The sequence below is a fragment of the Mixophyes fleayi genome, chromosome 4 (assembly GCF_038048845.1).
Source record: "Mixophyes fleayi isolate aMixFle1 chromosome 4, aMixFle1.hap1, whole genome shotgun sequence".
In the NCBI taxonomy this organism is placed as follows: Eukaryota; Metazoa; Chordata; class Amphibia; order Anura; family Limnodynastidae; genus Mixophyes; species Mixophyes fleayi.
The window spans coordinates 14,298,676-14,322,930 of record NC_134405.1 but is presented as its reverse complement, the minus strand read 5'-3'; the positions used below and the strand labels follow the sequence as shown (position 1 = coordinate 14,322,930).

The window sequence follows — 24,255 nt, the reverse complement described above, 5'->3', positions numbered from 1 at the left end:
ATCTTATGGTATTTATTTTTATACAACTTAGCTATTTACAGCCCCATTAATAAATCTCTTAATATTTTTATTATTGTTACCTGCTCTTATTTATGGTTGGTATTCTTTATCAGAATATAACATATGACTCAAATGGGTTCATGTAATCGTTACCTATTGTGAACAAAATTAAAAGGTGCATGTTATAAGATAAATATCTTTGCTTAGTGTCCTCACTTGAATAGTGTATCTGATGTAAAGATATAATCAATAGATCGTGAATGTAATATAGTGAGAGTGTTAAAGAAAAATTACTATTATAGTTATACAGGTAATATAGAGGTAATACTATTATAGTTATACAGGTAATATAGAGGTAATACTATTATAGTTATACAGGTAATATAGAGGTAATACTATTATAGTAATATATATTAGTATATTGGATAAGAATTTTTCTAATTGTAAGATTTCAGCCTTTACTTCCTGATAGACAGTAGCCCGCTCATCAGATAAATCAACGTAAGCACGCTGAGGTTCACTGTTCAAATATGGCGCCAGCTTCTCCGCCCAGGTTCCTGGCAGCCATTTTAGTCCTGTGGCGACTTTCTCAAAGGCTAAGAGATATGACTCCACTTCATCTGAGGTGGTCATTTTCTGCAAGACAGGAACCTCAGACACATCATGCACCTCCCTCACTTGACGTAAGAGCTTGGTATTCTCTGTCTGGGCCTGATGTGCTTGTTGTGTAGCAGCTACAGCTAGTAATGCTCTCTGCTGTTCTTGCTGCCTAGTGGTAACATTCACCAAAGCCCTCAAGAGTTCCTCTATTTTGCTACTTTGGTGTGAAGGAAAGCTCTCCTAAGCATAAATTAAACAGACTTGTTTGTGGAAAGGCTGTATGTCACTTGTAGTTGTCGAAGTAATAATTAACAAAAACCCTATATTATCAATTAGTTCAATAGAATGAACCAATAAACTTGAATTTGTTTCTGTGCTTTTAAGAGAACGGAGAAAAACACATATTGCATAACAAGAGACACGTCTTTAGTAATTTTCCATTACTGCACAATTCATGGGAAAAACAGATTAGATCATGGTCATATGATTGTATTTAGCAAAATCACCAGATATGTCCAAAATAAATATTGGCACCGTTAAAGGTCATGCTGACCATCCAATAGAACATGTTATTTTAATGATAGAGTGCCAGCAGTGATGTAAGCTGGGAAGGTGTGTTTTGAAGTAAGAAGGAGTTTCATATTCTATAAAAGAATAAGTTAATCAAATATAGTGTGTCAATTGGCATTTGAGACCTTGGGCATATGTCTGCTTCATCCAGTATGGCTGTATCTATGTATAATACCTTTTTAATAAATTATAGAAATATTATATTTTGGAAACCTGCTCATCTCATTTATTATTTAAAGAGACGGAAAGAAAATAACTTATACATAGTTCACAAAAAACAATCAATTTCATACACCTTGTTTGTGGTTAAGGTTTGAAACACCTATAAACTCCACACATTTGAAGCAAAGATTTTGTAATAAACAGTTGTACACATTTATTTTGTGAGTAAGGTTTGTGTTACCTATAAATTTCTCACATTTGCAGCAAAGATTTTGTTGTAAACAGTTTTACCCAAACATTTGAAATAAGCAAGTTTTTGCAGTACTTGCAAGCAACAAAAAAAACTTTATGTATTTGCCTTTGTGTTCAGAGATTGCAACACTTTAAGCATGAAGCAAACAGACAATTTAGTCGGGAGGTTTTGCATAACTCACCACCCTGGATTTGTTGGCTTAGGGAACAGCAATGATCTAGCCGTTTTTTGCAGATCCCACCACTTGTGAAAAGCGTGCAAACAGATGGCTCCTCACACAGTTTTCTGCTGAACCACTTTATTTACTTGCCAGGACAGATAAACAGTCTTGGCAGTGTCTTCAGCAATCAAATGAAACATTCACAGACGTAAACAGTCTCATAGCCCTAAACTCTTTGTCTAGCACAGATAGGTCCCTAACTGGTCACTGGCCACTTGTTGGCTTCGGTCTCCCACCCACAATACAAGTTAGCTATTTATGCCTCCTCCCCAGCACTGCTCTAGTGGATTCCTTGATTGATTAAACCAGGTACTCCACCTGGTCTCCTGTGCTCTGTGTGTGTTTGCAGATTTCACCCTCGCTGCACAACAGGGAAAGCATCACTCTTTCCTCCCCTAGAAGGTGGCAAGTATCCCTCCCAATTGTCACAGTACATATATGTAGATGTAAATACATTTAATCAAGAATACACTTCTGTGCACTTGACTTGACATATGCTGTGGTACAAACGCAAGGTGTACACAGGTGACCCGAACTTACCTATACATTTGATAAAGGTCGTTATAGGGTATAAAATTTAGAGCAAGAGTGGAAATGTAATCTATAAATATCTATAATATAAATGTCTAGTGGCGTGTTAGTCTGTGTGTGGAAAAAATGAAACCAAGCTGCAGCGCCAACTGGGCGGAGTTATACACTGACCTACTAAAGTCTTAGTGTGTGTGGAAAAAAAAATTCAGAAAGGGCTGAAATTTGGTATACTAAGATATTTTTAATTTGTTAATTTAATTTGTTAATTGTTAAAAGTGTTTATAAAGATTTTTTTAAAAAATATATATATATTTCTTGAAGGAGAAGTGACAGTTGGGAGTGGTTGGTGGTTGCCGGGGGTAACAGTGGGGAGTGGTTGGTGGTTGAGGCCTGGGCTATGGCCCAAATGCATGACAAGAACCTTTTTAACACCTTAAGTAGCTTGATTTGACTAGAATGCATGAGTATCATGTGTGTATATGTGCGTGTATATAAATATATATATATATATATATATATATATATATATATATATATATATATATATATACACACACACACATATACACACACCCACAGATATATTTTAGTTATAACAGGAAAATTACAGGTAGATAATACAGAATTGAAGAAATGGACACGTCACATCAGTAAATAAATGAGACTTTACTGAGAATATGTATTTTCACGTGTTAACCATTCGTGTTGTATACACTTTCATACAGGAACAAATAGGTGTCATATACAGCATAAAAAAACGGTTTGTTATTGATTCGCTATGAAAAGATTACTATTTCCATGTGCTTCACATTTAGACAACACAGCATGTGGGAGACGTAAGAGACATCATAAATTTAAATATACACGCCCAGAAAGGCGTCGCTGTTGAAGAAACTATCGGTAGAATTGTCGGACAGACTGTCATTAGTATGTGCACACTGTAGAATTGGCACATCACTCCGCCCTTCAATAAGGAGCAGTCATGCAGCCATATCCTGAAACACTAAGCAACACTCATATCTCTATAAATGGATGTTTTAGTACAAAAATAGCAAAATGGCATTACAATATTGCAATTGCACTATGGGTCTTTTTTGCATCTTTGTAAATTACGCCCTTTGAGATAGTGACAGAGATTTCAGAATTAATTATATAAACCCTGTCACATCTTAAATTAGAGTGTGATCAAACATAATACAACAGTGCCCCAGATCCCACATTATATCTCCAGCCTATTGCCAGGATAACATATTACTTAGGAGAATGTGATCTTACTGTGTAGAGTGAGATATATATAATGACATAAGTGAACTGCAGTAAGTTCCACACATGAGCGATCTTTTCCAGTCTTTTGTTGGTTACACTGTTAGTGTATTCATGCCTGTTTTTTAATTTAATTTATATTACTAAAGTCAATTACTTTTAAAATATTTAAGAGTAACTGTGGTCAGACGGGAACATTCATGCATATATGGTGGGACTGTCCCGGGATCCGCCCATACTGGGCAACAGTTCTTGCTCTAGCCTCAACAATCCTAAATGCTCACATACCACCTGACCCTAAGCACATCTTACTGCCACTACCCATTCCAGACCTCACTAAATCTCCTCACAAACTCTTTAGGCACATCATCAGTGCTGCCACATGTCAAATAGCGGCCTCTTGGAAAAGCTCCACACCACCAACACTCCAGATGGTCTGCAGTCGGATCTGGCACACTTACCAGATGGAACACAATACTAGTGTTCTGAGGGGCTCCTCCGTCTCCTTCTACAAAATTTGGACCCCATGGGCCATATATCACAATCAATCTCCACTCCAGTTCTAGTGGAATCTAGACATGGAAAGATGCTCCTAAGCAAGCATACTTGTTCTCTCATTGGTTGCGTGAATCATTTACCCCCCCTTTGGTCCCTGTATACCCCCCTTTATACCCTTCAAACTTGAAAAGTTAAAATAACATCTTTGCAGTATTAGATAAATATACATTTATCTCCCAAGTGCGAGAGAACCTGTTGTATGTAAACAAGTGTTATTTATTTCTGTTTAACCTCTCGAGATTCTGTAATGCATTTTCTATGGGAAAAGATGTTTCTAATAAAAAAAATTATAAAAATAAAAAAAATTATTTAAGAGTATTTTTCCAAACCTGTTTAATGTCTATCAGCTCATGAAAATAACTGCTCACTTGTATGACTTCTCAGATGTCTAACAAGACTTGATTTTTCTGTAAAACATTTCCCACACTCAGAACATGGAAATGGTTTCTCACCAGTGTGAGTTCTCTGATGTTTTACGAGATGTGATTTAAGTTTAAAACATTTCCCACACTTTGTACATGAAAATGGTTTCTCACCCGTGTGAGTTCTCTGATGTTTTACGAGATGTGATTTAAGTTTAAAACATTTCCCACACTTTGCACATGAAAATGGTTTCTCACAAGTATGAATTCTCTCATGCGCAACAAGATTTGATTTCTGTGTAAAACATTTCCCACACTCTGCACATGAAAATGGTTTCTCATCAGTGTGAGTGCTCTGATGTTTAACGAGATGTGATTTAAGTTTAAAACATTTCCCACACTTTGTACATGAAAATGGTTTCTCACCAGTGTGAGTTCTCTGATGTTTGACGAGATGTGATTTAAGTTTAAAACATTTCCCACACTTTGCACATGAAAATGGTTTCTCACAAGTATGAATTCTCTCATGCGCAACAAGATTTGATTTCTGTGTAAAACATTTCCCACAGTCTGCACATGAAAATGGTTTCTCATCAGTGTGAGTGCTCTGATGTCTAACGAGATGTGATTTGCGCCTAAAACATGTTCCACACTTTGCACATGAAAATGGTTTCTCACCTGTGTGATATCTCTGATGTGTAACAAGAGATAATTTATGTGTAAAACATTTCCCACACTCAAAACATGAAAATGGTTTCTCACCTGTGTGAATTCTATGATGAGTAGTAAGTTGTGTTTTATGTGTAAAACATTTCCCACACTCGAAACATGGAAATGGTTTCTCACCTGTGTGAATTCTATGATGAATAGTAAGTTGTGATTTATCTGTAAAACATTTCCCACACTCAGAACAAGAAAATAGTTCCTCACCTGTGTGATTTCTCTGATGAACAGTAAGTTGTGATTTGCGTGTAAAACATTCCCCACACTCTGCACATGAAAATGGTTTCTCACCTGTGTGAATTCTATGATGAATAGTAAGTTGTGATTTATTTGAAAAACATTTGTCACACTCAGAACATGGGAATAGTTTCTCACCTGTATGATTTTTCTGATGAACAGTAAGTTGTGCTTTGCGTGTAAAACATTTCCCACACTCTGCACATGAAAATGGTTTCTCACCTGTGTGAATTCTATGATGAATATCACGTTGTGATTTCTTTGAAAAACATTTGTCACACTCAGAACATGGAAAGGTTTTCTTACATGTTTGATTTGTCGGAGGTCTAACACAGTTTGACTGATGTATAAAAATTGTATCACATTCAGAAGAGGAACATATTTTATCACCTCCATGAGCTGTACTATGTGCAGCATAATCAGAGTTATCTGGAGAGCATTCAACATGATTAGATGGATCAGATGATATATCCGCATTGTGAAGTACTGGATATATATTTTGATTAATGCAGTTTTCTCCTGGAGAGTCTCGTATGATGTGATCTTCTATTTTAAAATCTGGAGACAAAATGAGATCTCCCTCCGAGGTACTCCTGCTTTCGCATCCATCTGCTGGAAAAAATATGTATAGAGATGGATATCTTGTCGTTATATGAGGAACACATTATATTCCCCAGAATGTTTATATTATTAGTCAGTTCAAGATGTTCCGTTGTTTAATTTAAATTTGCAAAAAAATTATACTTCATAATGATTATAAATGTACTAAAACAACATGAGTCTTTTTTGAACAGATAAAACATTGGCTTACAAGATAACACAACCCCATTACTATGCACATTGCATAGACCCAGCCAAAGGGACATGCAAACTTCTTATTTTGCTTTAGTATTGCAGTGTTAGTATGTGCACACTGAGAATCAGACATTCAGGTTGTCAGTACCAGCAGTCTTAGACATCACTGACAGCCTCCAACACTCAGCAGACCACTGATTGCTGGGATTCCAAATTAGAATCCTGAATAGAACCCAACTGGGCTCAGCCTCGGGTTAGAGATGACATAACTCCTCTCTCAGGTGTTACCACTAACCTCCATTACTGTATATTGTCAAGGTCAAACAGACTCGTGCTTTTTATGTAGCTATATACCAGCAATATATAGTAGTGTTTCTACTTGAATGATGTAACCATTGCTGGTATGCTGAGCTAAGCAAATAATACATTTGTATTATTACCTTCTATGGTAACAGTCAAGGGGGCCATCTGTAATATAACTTCTATATAAGCATGAGTTAAACAAAGAAAGACCAGCCTCACACTGGAATCACAAGAAAATTAACTGATGTCCAGAAATCTTCTCTAAAGAAACGAGGTGTCCGAAATGAAATGAAACAACAGAGCTCCCTGACTGATCACTGTTTGTACCTAAGTATAATCTATTTAATCACTTAATGGTTGATTGGTTTTTATTGCTAGTAACTTTATTTTAACATGTGTACCACTAGGAACCTTGATTTGAGTGTGTCTACTCCACTACCATTACACTTGCCGTCTATCTCTGTTACTCCAGGTCACGGCTATATACTCAGTTGTATCCATTTGTTTATTACACGCTATGAGCTGCTCAACCAGGGCCAACACCTCTGTGTACCTCACTACAAGCTACACACTGCTCAACATGTGCCAACACCTCCGTGTACCTTATTGTACACTACACACTAGTGAACAAGTGCCAACATATCCGTGTAACTTATTGCACGCTGCCTGCCTTTGAAACAGTATCAATACAGCCGTGTACCCCAGAACACACTAAGGGGCATATTCAATTGTTGAATATGCCCGCGGCGTTAAAACTATTACGGTAATAGTAAGCCAGATTTCAGCTCGCAGCTCCCTGAGCCGCAAGCTGAAATCCAGCGAGAAAAGTACCGTAATACCGGTATTTACGCGCACTATTACCGTAATGACGGTAATAGTGCGCGCGCCATAAGATTTTTGGCTATAACGCCAACAATTGAATATGCCCCTAAGTGTTGCTCAGGCACTGCCTAAAAACACTTTGTACTCCATTGCACGTTATCAAACCCTCACACTTTGTGTATACATCTGTGCTCTCAGCATTTTGCCTACAGTGTGAAAACACCTCAGTGTATCCCGATGGGACAACCTCTCTTTGTATCTCAGCCATACATTTTCTCGTGTGTTCCCCCTTGGGTAAAAAATCCCAAGTTCTCACACAGGTAATATTTTGCAGGTGAGGTCATATATAATGTCACATGTGGCAGTGCATAGTGAGGATTATGGGTAAGGTCAAACGATGTCTCATCCCATTGATCCATAATTGAATCACTAAGGTGACGTCCCTTGTACTGATATAAGATAATAATGAGGAGGAGACTGGTGAGATCTCTTGGCTGGTAGCACACAATGATATGATGTGAGGAGGAGAACATAAGGCTAATAGTAGCTGATGGCTTCTGACTCCACCCTCTGGGCAGATCCTCTTTCTTTGTAGTGACTGAACAAGGAGATTGTGCGATTCCTTTCTATAATAAGTGTTTATTACTCACCAGTTCTGATATCTGTAGGGATTTCCTCCTCCTTACACTGCTGATCACCCCTCACACACTTCTCTTCTTCTTCCTTTATATCTTCCATCTTAATATCAGTCAGGTCATCACCCTAAATAACCAACAAAATAATAAGATAACACTTTCATAATGTCCGATTTAATTTACTTAGATTAAACAGAGTAACAGCAATAAGTATAACACTGCCACAGCTGCTCTACAGCTCATATAGTGACAAGTCACTAATATCCTGGTGAGACCCTCAGTTCCATCTACCTGATTCTCCTGCAGGATACTGTGATTTTCCTTTGTACAATCCTGTGAATAAAGAGGACACGGACATCTCTCTGGGTTATTTCTGCTACGGGAACCATCTGTAGAAGACACACAGTGACTGAATACATTGTAAATAGATGATTATCAGATAATGTGTGTATCTAGGTGACCCTCAAAACTGCTTTGTCCTTTACAATAAATGATTGTCGCCTCTTACCCAGTGATGTGAGCGGCCGGTGATTCTCCATCATCATGGCCTTGTTTCCTTCAAAATTTTCCTGCATGGAGAAATAGACAGTAAATATCCGAACACCTTATAGGAACCTGACAAACACACAATGATATAATCATCATCCAAATACATCCCCTAGTGTTACTGTATAATGTCCCATTCCCAGCAGGTACCTTTCCAGTAACCAGTTGGATGATCTTGTTGGTTAGTTCCAGGATCTTCCAACAGATTGTAAGCAGTACCCTCTCTCACCTCTCTGTCAGTCAGTATTACCCAGTATTGTATTATTACTGTGTTTGTTCACAATTGTAAAGCGCTACGGAATATGCTGGCGCTATATAAATGATGATGATGATGATCTTCTGGTCATTGTTGTGAGTGCGGTGGAGGCACTGTGATGGGGATCTGGGCCCTGCTCAATCCTCCTGACCCTCGGGGATAGCTCCTGGGTGTCACACGTTCACCGGATTATTTGATACTACTGTGTAGCCAGGTGTAAGGACAGAGATATAAATAAAAAAGTAAAATGATTTTGATGTATTTTTAATGGGTTAATTGTGCACAAATACACAATATGAAATTCAATGAACATTAATAATTTGATTTCTAACCTTGTCCATCCTGAATGTGTCCATGATAGGATATCTACAGGACTGTCTCCCCAATAGTCACCTTTTCTTCAACTACACTACACTCCAACAGCTGATTTCACTTTGTAAATAGGTGAGAATAAACTCAAATGTAAACCTAAAAATAAGAACACAGTAATTATAAATATGTTGTGTTAGTCCCAGTAAATTAATATTTTATAATTAAAAACTAGCATTTTTTCAAATCTATATTAATACAGTAGAAATTTATCAACTGTGGAATCACAACCAAAAGACAGCTGAAACTGGATATATTGCACACAACAGTAAACCAAAAGCGGAGAGAGGGGGTGTAGCTTGTATTTATATGCAGACTGTCCACTTTCACCCCTGCTCTCATTTTCTCTATACTATGTATATAATCCCCACTCTACCCTTGTAAGGTCATCTCTCATCCGTACTCCCATCATATCCTAGCATAGATAGAGAAGGGACAATTAGAGATAGTAGAAATCATAAAACTGATAATGTGTAGGAGGCTGTTATGAAGGACCATGGGGTGTTCCTGTGGGGGTATTTAGCTCTCCATACAAGGGACTAGTGGTCTGAGACTGCGATCTCCCTAGAAAATGTTGCTACCTGAATGGCATTAAGAAGTATCCAGACCAGGGTAGTGTAATACTTCCCAATAATAATAATAATAATAATAATAATAAAAATCTATACTAATTATTCTCTTCTTCTTAGTGGCCCAGTTGTCTGCAACTATTTCATAAATCAAAGTCTGTTGGATCTGGTCCCTGTAGTGTAATCAGCATCAGATAATGTAGTTCGCTCTGGTTCATGCGATTCCTTAAACTGGTTTTAATTCGTCCAAACAAATTTTCCACAATATGGCGGTCAACCCAATGTCCACCTATTGATACAATGCTTATATACACTCAATAACACTCCCTTATACATTTAAGGTAGCTGCCAACATTCGAAGAACCAGGTGGTAAGTTCGGCAAGTGTAGTAATCTGAAAAGTGGGGCCCGATGTTTAGTTTTATTTGTATAATCGGCACGATTAGCAGGTGATTAGTTGTATGCGTACCCGGTGTATGAGTAAAATAGGCACATCGGTATGGTTATCCCAAGTCACAATGGTATCGGTAGTTACTGGATCTTATAACTCCAAACAAGGGTACCCAAAGAATGGAAACACTGATAACCACAGTGGCGCACGCAGGGGGGGTTTCTGGGTCTCCAGAAACACCCCCCCCTCCGCTAACTAAGTGCCCACCATAGCGGCACTGTACTATACAGCAGCCGCGGCGCTGTCAAAGAAGCGTCCGCGGCGGTGCTGTGTACAGCACCGCCGCGGACGCTTCTTTGACAGCGCCGCGGCTGCTGTATAGTACAGTGCTGCCGAAACGGAGCTGCTGCGCATGTGCACCAGTTCTCTTGCATGTTTTTTTATTTGTTTGGTTTTTTTTTGGGATGGGGGGAAATCCCTAACAATCCTGCGTGCGCCCCTGAACCACAGTATACTAGTCTTATAACTTAATAATAAAACACCCTAATAAAGTGCATATGCTAACAGAAAGATAAAAAAAGTGAGGCTTATCTGCACAAATCCTTTTTGCCCTGTCTCTCCAAGACCACTCCATGTCACACAGAATGTATTAATGTATATATTTTTTTATTTGTTAACCAAGTGGTCAATCTGCACCGTGCAGTCCTTTCTCTATTTGTCACAAAAATCAAATACAGAATGAATACAATGTAATCTCACAACAACAGTAAAGGGACCTTGTAGTCCTAGTTTCAGATGATATGAAACAGTGTAGTCAGCAGTGGGAAGAGCCAGCAGCAATATTACTTAAATACTTGGTTGTATTGAAAGATATATTAGTAACAGGAATAGGGAGGTTATATTGCCACTTTATAAGCCACTGGAAAGACCTCACTTTGAGTATTCTGTACAGTTCTGGAGGCTCTATCTCCAAACAATCATTAATAACCGTCACAAACAAGCTCCCAGCTGCTGTGACTTTGGGGGTGTTCGCTATATGAGGTCACACACGATTCCAGCCCGCAGTCTCTCTATACCTATTACACAGGTTATAGACATGCTGAATCGCCCCCACAACAGCGCGCTCACACCCCCAGACACTTCAGGTTTGCCACCACCTACTGAATATGGGCAATAGGACCCCCAATATACTGTTTCACACCGGCACACAAGGCTTCTAGCTATTCACAGACTAGCAAAACCCACACCAGCAAGCACAGGGTTAACTCTTCACACCTCCAGAGTGTTACGCAAATGTAAATACAAGCACACACAGCTTGTTAATCAAATGTATCAACAAATCACACACTGGCATTCCAAGGGTTAACTTGGTCGAGCTCTCTTCTAATAGGCTAATGGATTTGTTAGAGTATCAAGGACGCAACAAATTAAATTATAGATTTAATATACAAAAGTACAGGGCATTCAGATATAAAGAAAAATTATTAATAAACAACTGATATAAAACATACACAAGCAAACAGTTTAAAATAACAGGGGTTACATTCAGATTAGCATTTACATGAATTGCATTCTGGCCAAGGGAAATTGGCTTGGAAGATGTGCAGCTTATCAATGTGAATTGATTTCCCAAAACGTCTGACATTTGCTGTACCTGGCCTCAGTCTTTTAAAGACACTACCACACCCCTTTCTACCCACAGGGGGTTGTGGCCTGTGACACTTTTTTCAATCACCATTTGCATGTTGCCTGATTTACTAACCAATTCTACTATGTGATCTAACTTGTCTCTGGAGCGTCACACAGAGCCAATTTTATCATTATTAAATCCCCTATGACTTTATCTTTTGATACTAAACATGATAAAATTTTGACACTGTGACATACCTTTTCCAAAGATATGTGATTTTAGCTGTTTCCGGATATCACCCGTACCGGTCATTCACAACCCTGGTGTGATTTCTGCTCCTCAGTATGGAGAGGCACCCTGATTCCCCAAAACATGAACTATGAAGATATTTTCCTTTGAAGCTCATATTTCTAAATACCTGTATAGGCCTTCAAAATTCTGCCTTGGGCTGCAAGGATGTCCAGCTGTGACCGGCCCCACAAAGTCTATTCAGGAGTCCAAAAACTTGTGTTAGAATATATCGCACAGCAAGAGCTCTTTTAAGCTGCCACAGGTGACACTCCTATCTTCTCACACTGGGATCTACAAACCCATCAAATATATTTACATCAGACTTTCTGCCTTCACATTTTACACTTTCGTAGCTGAACTTATCAATGGATTCATTTGATATAACATATTTACACTGCAGTTATGATTCATCCTGTATATATAACTAAGTTCCCTATGTTCACCACAATAACATAGAAAATATTCAAAGAAGAGATACAGCAGGGGAGCATAGCAACACTAAGGAAAGACTACAAGGGCTGACCATGTATGGTTTACAGGAGAGAAGGGACAGAGGTGATATGCTAGAGAAGAATTAATAGAGATCAGGAACGTAGCATATTTATAAATAAGGGTATTTCTAGAACAAGGAGTAAGGTAGACTGAAAAGTAAAAGAAGGATTTTTTAATAGAAAGGATGAAAGACATCTATCGCGCCGCTGGCACAATATGAGTACATGTATGTTATTTATACTTAAAAACGTATCATTACTGTTTAATGATGTGAATGAGTTCTCTGTACAGCGCTGCAGAATCAGTGGCGTTATATAAATATAACTGGGAGATGTCTTATTCCTCCTCATATATCACTGTACAGACCTCTCTCCTCTATATAATAATAATAACATAATATAATATGGATATAATACAGTGTGTGCCGGGATCTGTCTTATTCCTCCTCATATATCACTGTACTGACCCCTCTCCTTTATATAATAATAATATAATATAATATGGATATAATACAGTGTGTGCTGGGAGCTGTCTTATTCCTCCTCATATATCACTGTACAGACCCCTCTCCTCTATATAATAATAATATAACATGGATATAATACACAGTGTGTGGTGGGAGCTGTCTTATTCCTCCTCATATATCACTGTACTGACCCCTCTCCTTTATATAATAATAATATAATATAATATAATATGGATATAATACACAGTGTGTGCTGGGAGCTGTATTATTCCTCCTCATATATCACTGTACAGACCTCTCTCCTCTATATAATAACAACATAATATGGATATAATACATAGTGTGTGCTGGGAGCTGTCTTATTCCTCCTCATATATCACTGTACAGACCTCTCTCCTCTATATAATAACAACATAATATGGATATAATACATAGAGTGTGCTGGGAGCTGTATTATTCCTCCTCATATATCACTGTACAGACCTCTCTCCTCTATATAATAACAACATAATATTGATATAATACATAGTGTGTGCTGGGAGCTTTCTTATTCCTCCTCATATATCACTGTACAGACCTCTCTCCTCTATATAATAATAACATAATATAATATGGATATAATACACAGTGTGTGCTGGGAGCTGTCTTATTCCTCCTCACATATCACTGTACAGACCTCTCTCCTCTATATAATAATAATATAATATAATATGGATATAATACACAGTGTGTGCTGGGAGCTGTCTTATTCCTCCTCATATATCACTGTACAGACCCCTCCCCTCTATATAATAATAACATAATATAATATGAATATAATACACAGTGTGTGCTGGGAGCTTTCTTATTCCTCCTCATATATCACTGTACAGACCTCTCTCCTCTATATAATAATAACATAATATAATATGGATATAATACACAGTGTGTGCTGGAAGATGTCTTATTCCTCCTCATATATCACTGTACAGACCCCTCTCCTCTATATAATAATAACATAATATAATATGGATATAATACACAGTGTGTGCTGGGAGCTGTCTTATTCCTCCTCATATATCCCTGTACAGACCCCTCTCCTCTATATAATAATAATATAATATAATATGGATATAATACACAGTGTGTGCTGGAAGATGTCTTATTCCTCCTCATATATCACTGTACAGACCCCTCTCCTCTATATAATAATAACATAATATAATATGGATATAATACACAGTGTGTGCTGGGATCTGTCTTATTCCTCCTCATATATCACTGTACAGACCCCTCCCCTCTATATAATAATAATAACATAATATAATATGGATATAATACACAGTGTGTGCTGGGAGCTTTCTTATTCCTCCTCATATATCACTGTACAGACCTCTCTCCTCTATATAATAATAACATAATATAATATGGATATAATACACAGTGTGTGCTGGAAGATGTCTTATTCCTCCTCATATATCACTGTACAGACCCCTCTCCTCTATATAATAACAACATAATATAATATGTATATAATACACAGTGTGTGCTGGGAGCTGTCTTATTCCTCTCCTATAAAATAATAATATAATATAATATGTATATAATACATTACCTGTGAATAAATAACGGTAGCGGCTAAATCCCCTTCGGTCTAGGTACCCTGGCACGTCAATATGACGTCGCAGGGTCATGTGATCGCAGCGGTCACATGGTGCAAAGTGTTAGGCGGGCTGCTGAAAGTGAATGGTAGTCGGTGCAGGAGCGCCATCATTTCTTTCCGATCTTGGCTGCATTCCTGTAAAAAAAGGTAAGTAGAAGGGGTGCTAGTGTGTGAGGGGCATGTGTGGTGGATGCAGGACTGGCACAGGGGGCATGTGAGGTGGACGCAGGACTGGCACAGGGGGCATGTGTGGTGATTTCAGCCTTTACTTCCTGATAGACAGTAGCCCGCTCATCAGATAAATCAACGTAAGCACGCTGAGGTTCACTGTTCAAATATGGCGCCAGCTTCTCCGCCCAGGTTCCTGGCAGCCATTTTAGTCCTGTGGCGACTTTCTCAAAGGCTAAGAGATATGACTCCACTTCATCTGAGGTGGTCATTTTCTGCAAGACAGGAACCTCAGACACATCATGCACCTCCCTCACTTGACGCAAGAGCTTGGTATTCTCTGTCTGGGCCTGATGTGCTTGTTGTGTAGCAGCTACAGCTAGTAATGCTCTCTGCTGTTCTTGCTGCCTAGTGGTCACATTCACCAAAGCCCTCAAGAGTTCCTCTATTTTGCTACTTTGGTGTGAAGGAAAGCTCTCCTAAGCATAAATTAAACAGACTTGTTTGTGGAAAGGCTGTATGTCACTTGTAGTTGTCGAAGTAATAATTAACAAAAACCCTATATTATCAATTAGTTCAATAGAATGAACCAATAAACTTGAATTTGTTTCTGTGCTTTTAAGAGAACGGAGAAAAACACATATTGCATAACAAGAGACACGTCTTTAGTAATTTTCCATTACTGCACAATTCATGGGAAAAACAGATTAGATCATGGTCATATGATTGTATTTAGCAAAATCACCAGATATGTCCAAAATAAATATTGGCACCGTTAAAGGTCATGCTGACCATCCAATAGAACATGTTATTTTAATGATAGAGTGCCAGCAGTGATGTAAGCTGGGAAGGTGTGTTTTGAAGTAAGAAGGAGTTTCATATTCTATAAAAGAATAAGTTAATCAAATATAGTGTGTCAATTGGCATTTGAGACCTTGGGCATATGTCTGCTTCATCCAGTATGGCTGTATCTATGTATAATACCTTTTTAATAAATTATAGAAATATTATATTTTGGAAACCTGCTCATCTCATTTATTATTTAAAGAGACGGAAAGAAAATAACTTATACATAGTTCACAAAAAACAATCAATTTCATACACCTTGTTTGTGGTTAAGGTTTGAAACACCTATAAACTCCACACATTTGAAGCAAAGATTTTGTAATAAACAGTTGTACACATTTATTTTGTGAGTAAGGTTTGTGTTACCTATAAATTTCTCACATTTGCAGCAAAGATTTTGTTGTAAACAGTTTTACCCAAACATTTGAAATAAGCAAGTTTTTGCAGTACTTGCAAGCAACAAAAAAAACTTTATGTATTTGCCTTTGTGTTCAGAGATTGCAACACTTTAAGCATGAAGCAAACAGACAATTTAGTCGGGAGGTTTTGCATAACTCACCACCCTGGATTTGTTGGCTTAGGGAACAGCAATGATCTAGCCGTTTTTTGCAGATCCCACCACTTGTGAAAAGCGTGCAAACAGATGGCTCCTCACACAGTTTTCTGCTGAACCACTTTATTTACTTGCCAGGACAGATAAACAGTCTTGGCAGTGTCTTCAGCAATCAAATGAAACATTCACAGACGTAAACAGTCTCATAGCCCTAAACTCTTTGTCTAGCACAGATAGGTCCCTAACTGGTCACTGGCCACTTGTTGGCTTCGGTCTCCCACCCACAATACAAGTTAGCTATTTATGCCTCCTCCCCAGCACTGCTCTAGTGGATTCCTTGATTGATTAAACCAGGTACTCCACCTGGTCTCCTGTGCTCTGTGTGTGTTTGCAGATTTCACCCTCGCTGCACAACAGGGAAAGCATCACTCTTTCCTCCCCTAGAAGGTGGCAAGTATCCCTCCCAATTGTCACAGTACATATATGTAGATGTAAATACATTTAATCAAGAATACACTTCTGTGCACTTGACTTGACATATGCTGTGGTACAAACGCAAGGTGTACACAGGTGACCCGAACTTACCTATACATTTGATAAAGGTCGTTATAGGGTATAAAATTTAGAGCAAGAGTGGAAATGTAATCTATAAATATCTATAATATAAATGTCTAGTGGCGTGTTAGTCTGTGTGTGGAAAAAATGAAACCAAGCTGCAGCGCCAACTGGGCGGAGTTATACACTGACCTACTAAAGTCTTAGTGTGTGTGGAAAAAAAAATTCAGAAAGGGCTGAAATTTGGTATACTAAGATATTTTTAATTTGTTAATTTAATTTGTTAATTGTTAAAAGTGTTTATAAAGATTTTTTTAAAAAATATATATATATTTCTTGAAGGAGAAGTGACAGTTGGGAGTGGTTGGTGGTTGCCGGGGGTAACAGTGGGGAGTGGTTGGTGGTTGAGGCCTGGGCTATGGCCCAAATGCATGACAAGAACCTTTTTAACACCTTAAGTAGCTTGATTTGACTAGAATGCATGAGTATCATGTGTGTATATGTGCGTGTATATAAATATATATATATATATATATATATATATATATATACACACACACACATATACACACACCCACAGATATATTTTAGTTATAACAGGAAAATTACAGGTAGATAATACAGAATTGAAGAAATGGACACGTCACATCAGTAAATAAATGAGACTTTACTGAGAATATGTATTTTCACGTGTTAACCATTCGTGTTGTATACACTTTCATACAGGAACAAATAGGTGTCATATACAGCATAAAAAAACGGTTTGTTATTGATTCGCTATGAAAAGATTACTATTTCCATGTGCTTCACATTTAGACAACACAGCATGTGGGAGACGTAAGAGACATCATAAATTTAAATATACACGCCCAGAAAGGCGTCGCTGTTGAAGAAACTATCGGTAGAATTGTCGGACAGACTGTCATTAGTATGTGCACACTGTAGAATTGGCACATCACTCCGCCCTTCAATAAGGAGCAGTCATGCAGCCATATCCTGAAACACTAAGCAACACTCATATCTCTATAAATGGATGTTTTAGTACAAAAATAGCAAAATGGCATTACAATATTGCAATTGCACTATGGGTCTTTTTTGCATCTTTGTAAATTACGCCCTTTGAGATAGTGACAGAGATTTCAGAATTAATTATATAAACCCTGTCACATCTTAAATTAGAGTGTGATCAAACATAATACAACAGTGCCCCAGATCCCACATTATATCTCCAGCCTATTGCCAGGATAACATATTACTTAGGAGAATGTGATCTTACTGTGTAGAGTGAGATATATATAATGACATAAGTGAACTGCAGTAAGTTCCACACATGAGCGATCTTTTCCAGTCTTTTGTTGGTTACACTGTTAGTGTATTCATGCCTGTTTTTTAATTTAATTTATATTACTAAAGTCAATTACTTTTAAAATATTTAAGAGTAACTGTGGTCAGACGGGAACATTCATGCATATATGGTGGGACTGTCCCGGGATCCGCCCATACTGGGCAACAGTTCTTGCTCTAGCCTCAACAATCCTAAATGCTCACATACCACCTGACCCTAAGCACATCTTACTGCCACTACCCATTCCAGACCTCACTAAATCTCCTCACAAACTCTTTAGGCACATCATCAGTGCTGCCACATGTCAAATAGCGGCCTCTTGGAAAAGCTCCACACCACCAACACTCCAGATGGTCTGCAGTCGGATCTGGCACACTTACCAGATGGAACACAATACTAGTGTTCTGAGGGGCTCCTCCGTCTCCTTCTACAAAATTTGGACCCCATGGGCCATATATCACAATCAATCTCCACTCCAGTTCTAGTGGAATCTAGACATGGAAAGATGCTCCTAAGCAAGCATACTTGTTCTCTCATTGGTTGCGTGAATCATTTACCCCCCCTTTGGTCCCTGTATACCCCCCTTTATACCCTTCAAACTTGAAAAGTTAAAATAACATCTTTGCAGTATTAGATAAATATACATTTATCTCCCAAGTGCGAGAGAACCTGTTGTATGTAAACAAGTGTTATTTATTTCTGTTTAACCTCTCGAGATTCTGTAATGCATTTTCTATGGGAAAAGATGTTTCTAATAAAAAAAATTATAAAAATAAAAAAAATTATTTAAGAGTATTTTTCCAAACCTGTTTAATGTCTATCAGCTCATGAAAATAACTGCTCACTTGTATGACTTCTCAGATGTCTAACAAGACTTGATTTTTCTGTAAAACATTTCCCACACTCAGAACATGGAAATGGTTTCTCACCAGTGTGAGTTCTCTGATGTTTTACGAGATGTGATTTAAGTTTAAAACATTTCCCACACTTTGTACATGAAAATGGTTTCTCACCCGTGTGAGTTCTCTGATGTTTTACGAGATGTGATTTAAGTTTAAAACATTTCCCACACTTTGCACATGAAAATGGTTTCTCACAAGTATGAATTCTCTCATGCGCAACAAGATTTGATTTCTGTGTAAAACATTTCCCACACTCTGCACATGAAAATGGTTTCTCATCAGTGTGAGTGCTCTGATGTTTAACGAGATGTGATTTAAGTTTAAAACATTTCCCACACTTTGTACATGAAAATGGTTTCTCACCAGTGTGAGTTCTCTGATGTTTGACGAGATGTGATTTAAGTTTAAAACATTTCCCACACTTTGCACATGAAAATGGTTTCTCACAAGTATGAATTCTCTCATGCGCAACAAGATTTGATTTCTGTGTAAAACATTTCCCACAGTCTGCACATGAAAATGGTTTCTCATCAGTGTGAGTGCTCTGATGTCTAACGAGATGTGATTTGCGCCTAAAACATGTTCCACACTTTGCACATGAAAATGGTTTCTCACCTGTGTGATATCTCTGATGTGTAACAAGAGATAATTTATGTGTAAAACATTTCCCACACTCAAAACATGAAAATGGTTTCTCACCTGTGTGAATTCTATGATGAGTAGTAAGTTGTGTTTTATGTGTAAAACATTTCCCACACTCGAAACATGGAAATGGTTTCTCACCTGTGTGAATTCTATGATGAATAGTAAGTTGTGATTTATCTGTAAAACATTTCCCACACTCAGAACAAGAAAATAGTTCCTCACCTGTGTGATTTCTCTGATGAACAGTAAGTTGTGATTTGCGTGTAAAACATTCCCCACACTCTGCACATGAAAATGGTTTCTCACCTGTGTGAATTCTATGATGAATAGTAAGTTGTGATTTATTTGAAAAACATTTGTCACACTCAGAACATGGGAATAGTTTCTCACCTGTATGATTTTTCTGATGAATAGTAAGTTGTGCTTTGCGTGTAAAACATTTTCTACACTCTGCACATGAAAATGGTTTCTCACCTGTGTGAATTCTAAGATGAATAGCAAGTTGTGATTTCTTTGAAAAACATTTGTCACACTCAGAACATGGAAAGGTTTTCTTACATGTTTGAGTTGTCTGAGGTCTAACACAGTTTGACTGATGTATAAAAATTGTATCACATTCAGAAGAATTACATATTTTAACACCTCCATGAGCTGCACTACGTGCAGCAATATCAGAGTTATCTGGAGAGCATTCAACATGATTAGATGGATCAGATGATATATCCGCATTGTGAAGTACTGGATGTATATTTTGATTAATGAAGTTCTCTCCTGGAGAGTCTCGTATGACGTGATCTTCTATTTTAAAATCTGGAGACAAAATGAGATCTCCCTCCGAGGTACTCCTGCTTTTGCATCCATCTGCTGGAAAAATATGTATAGAGATGGATATCTTGTCGTTATATGAGGAACACATTATATTCCCCAGAATGTTTATATTATTAGTCAGTTCAAGATGTTCCGTTGTTTAATTTAAATTTGCAAAAAAATTATACTTCAAAATGATTATAAATGTACTAAAACAACATGAGTCTTTTTTGAACAGATAAAACATTGGCTTACAAGATAACACAACCCCATTACTATGCACATTGCATAGACCCAGCCAAAGGGACATGCAGACTTTTTATTTTGCTTTAGTATTGCAGTGTTAGTATGTAGACACTGAGGATCAGACATTCAGGTTGTCAGTACCAGCAGTCTTAGACAACACTGGCAGCCTCCAATACTCAGCAGACCACTGATTGCTGGGATTCCAAATTAGAATCCTGAATAGAACCCGGCTGGGTCCAGTCTCAGGCTAGAGATGACATAACTCCCCTCTCAGGTCTTGCCACTAACCTCCATTACTGTATATTGTCAAGGTCAAACAGACATGTGCTTTTTATGTAGCTATATACCATCAATATATAGTATTGTTTCTACTTGAATGATGTAACCATTGCTGGTATGCTGAGCTAAGCAAATAATACATTTGTATTATTACCTTATATGGTAACAGTCAAGGGGGCCATCTGTAATATAGCTTCTATATAAGCATGAGTTAAACAAAGAAAGAGCAGCCTCACACTGGAATCACAAGAAAATTAACTGATGTCCAGAAATCTTCTCTAAAGAAACGAGGTGTCCGAAATGAAATGAGACAACAGAGCTCCCTGACTGATCACTGTTTGTACCTAAGTATAATCTATTTAATCACTTAATGGTTGATTGGTTTTTATTGCTAGTAACTTTATTTTAACATGTGTACCACTAGGAACCTTGATCTGAGTGTGTCTACTCCACTACCATTACACTTGCCGTCTATCTCTGTTATTCCAGGTCACGGCTATATACTCAGTTGTATCCATTTGTTTATTACACGCTATGAGCTGCTCAACCAGGGCCAACACCTCTGTGTACCTCACTACAAGCTACACACTGCTCAACATGTGCCAACACCTCCGTGTACCTTATTGTACACTACACACTAGTGAACAAGTGCCAACATATCCATGTAACTTATTACACGCTGTCTGCCTTTGAAACAGTATCAATACAGCCGTGTAACCCAGAACACACTAAGGGGCATATTCAATTGTTGAATATGCCCGCGGCGTTAAAACTATTACCGTTCTTACGGTAATAGTAAGCCGGATTTCAGCTCGCAGCTCCCTGAGCCGCAAGCTGAACTCCAGCGAGAAAAGTACCGCAATACCGGTATTTACGCGCACTATTACCGTAATGACGGTAATAGTGCGCGCGCCACAAGATTTTTGGCTATCACGCCAACAATTGAATATGCCCCTAAGTGTTGCTCAGGCACTGCCTAAAAACACTTTGTACTCCATTGCATGTTACCAAACCCTCACACTTTGTGTATACATCTGTGCTCTCAGCATTTTGCCTACAGTGTGAAAACACCTCAGTGTATCCCGGTGGGACAACCTCTCTTTGTATCTCAGCCATACATCTTCTGGTGTGTTCCCCCTTGGGTAAAAAATCCCAAGTTCTCACACAGGTAATATTTTGCAGGTGAGGTCATATATAATGTCACATGTGGCAGTGCATAGTGAGGATTATGGGTAAGGTCAAACGATGTCTCATCCCATTGATCCATAATTGAATCACTAAGGTGACGTCCCTTGTACTGATATAAGATAATAATGAGGAGGAGACTGGTGAGATCTCTTGGCTGGTAGCACACAATGATATGATGTGAGGAGGAGAACATGAGTCTAACAGTAGCTGATGGCTTCTGACTCCACCCTCTGGGCAGATCCTCTTTCTTTGTAGTGACTGAACAAGGAGATTGTGCGATTCCTTTCTATAATAAGTGTTTATTACTCACCAGTTCTGATATCTGTAGGGATTTCCTCCTCCTTAAACTGCTGATCACCCCTCACACACTTCTCTTCTTCTTCCTTTATATCTTCCATCTTAATATCAGGCAGGTCATCACCCTAAATAACCAACAAAATAATAAGATAACACTTTCATAATGTCCGATTTAATTTACTTAGATTAAACAGAGTAACAGCAATAAGTATAACACTGCCACAGCTGCTCTACAGCTCATATAGTGACAAGTCACTAATATCCTGGTGAGACCCTCAGTTCCATCTACCTGATTCTCCTGCAGGATACTGTGATTTTCCTTTGTACAATCCTGTGAATAAAGAGGATGGGGACATCTCTCTGGGGTATTTCTGTTACTGGAACCATCTGCAGAAGACACACAGTGACTGAATACATTGTTTATAGGTGATTATCAGATAATGTGTGTATCTAGTTGACCCTCAAACCTGCTTTGTCCTTTACAATAAATGATTGTCACCTCTTACCCAGTGATGTGAGCGGCCGGTGATTCTCCATCATCATGGCCTTGTTTCCTTCTAAATTCTCCTGCATGGAGAAATAGACAGTAATATCCTGACACCTTATAGGAACCTGACAAACACACAGTGATACAGTTATCATCCAAATACATCCCCCAGTCACCAGTTGGATGATCTTGTTGGTTAGTTCCAGGATCTTCCAATAGATTGTAACCTTGTGAGCAGGACCCTCTCTCACCTCTCTGTCCGTCAGTATTACCCAGTATTGTATTATTACTGTGTTTGTTCACAATTGTAAAGCGCTACGGAATATGCTGGCGCTATATAAATGATGATGATGATGATGATCTTCTGGTCATAGTTGTGAGTGTGGTGGAGGGCCTGTGATGGGGATCTGGGTCCTGCTCAATCCTCCTGACCCTCAGGGATAGCTCCTGGGTGTCACACGTTCACCGGATTATTTGATACTACTGTGTAGCCAGGTGTAAGGACAGAGATATAAATAAAAAAGTAAAATGATTGTGATGTATTTTTAATGGGTTAATTGTGCACAAATACACAATATGAAATTCAATGAACATTAATAATTTGATTTCTAACCTTGTCCATCCTGAATGTGTCCATGACAGGATATCTACAGGACTGTCTCCCCAATAGTCACCTTTTCTTCAACTACACTACACTCCAACAGCTGATTTCACTTTGTAAATAGGTGAGAATAAACTCAAATGTAAAAATAAGAACACAGTAATTATAAATATGTTGTCCCAGTAAATTAATATTTTATAATTAAAAACTGGCATTTTTTCAAATCTATATTAATACAGTAGAAATTTATCAACTGTGGAGTCACAACCAAAAGACAGATGAAACTGGATATATTGCACACAACAGTAAACCAAAAGCGGAGAGAGGGGGTGTAGCTTTATTTATATGCAGACTATCCACTTTCACCCCTGCTCTCATTTTCTCTATACTATGTATATAATCCCCACTCTACCCTTGTAAGGTCATCTCTCATCCGTACTCCCATCATATCCTAGCACAGATAGAGAAGGGACAATTAGAGATAGTAGAAATCATAAAACTGATAATGTGTAGGAGGCTGTTATGAAGGACCATGGGGTGTTCCTGTGGGGGTATTTAGCTCTCCATACAAGGGACTAGTGGTCTGAGGCTGCTATCTCCCCAAAAAATGTTGCTACCTGAATGGCATTAAGAAGTATCCAGACCAGGGTA

General features: G+C 38.2%; 1 protein-coding gene across 1 annotated transcript in view; it reads right to left on the bottom strand.

The window, feature by feature from the left end:
- Nucleotides 1–4,317: 4,317 nt before the first annotated feature.
- The window catches only part of LOC142151064 (uncharacterized), a 94,507-nt gene continuing 74,569 nt past the window's right edge, over nt 4,318–24,255 (bottom strand). Inside the window, exons 6-7 of the mRNA XM_075206360.1 lie at nt 18,998–20,173; nt 4,318–5,533 (exon numbers count right to left, since the gene is read on the bottom strand). Of these exons, the coding sequence (XP_075062461.1) occupies nt 4,506–5,533; nt 18,998–20,173 (2,204 nt within the window). The 3' untranslated portion in view covers nt 4,318–4,505. The remainder of the gene's footprint in view (nt 5,534–18,997; nt 20,174–24,255) is intronic.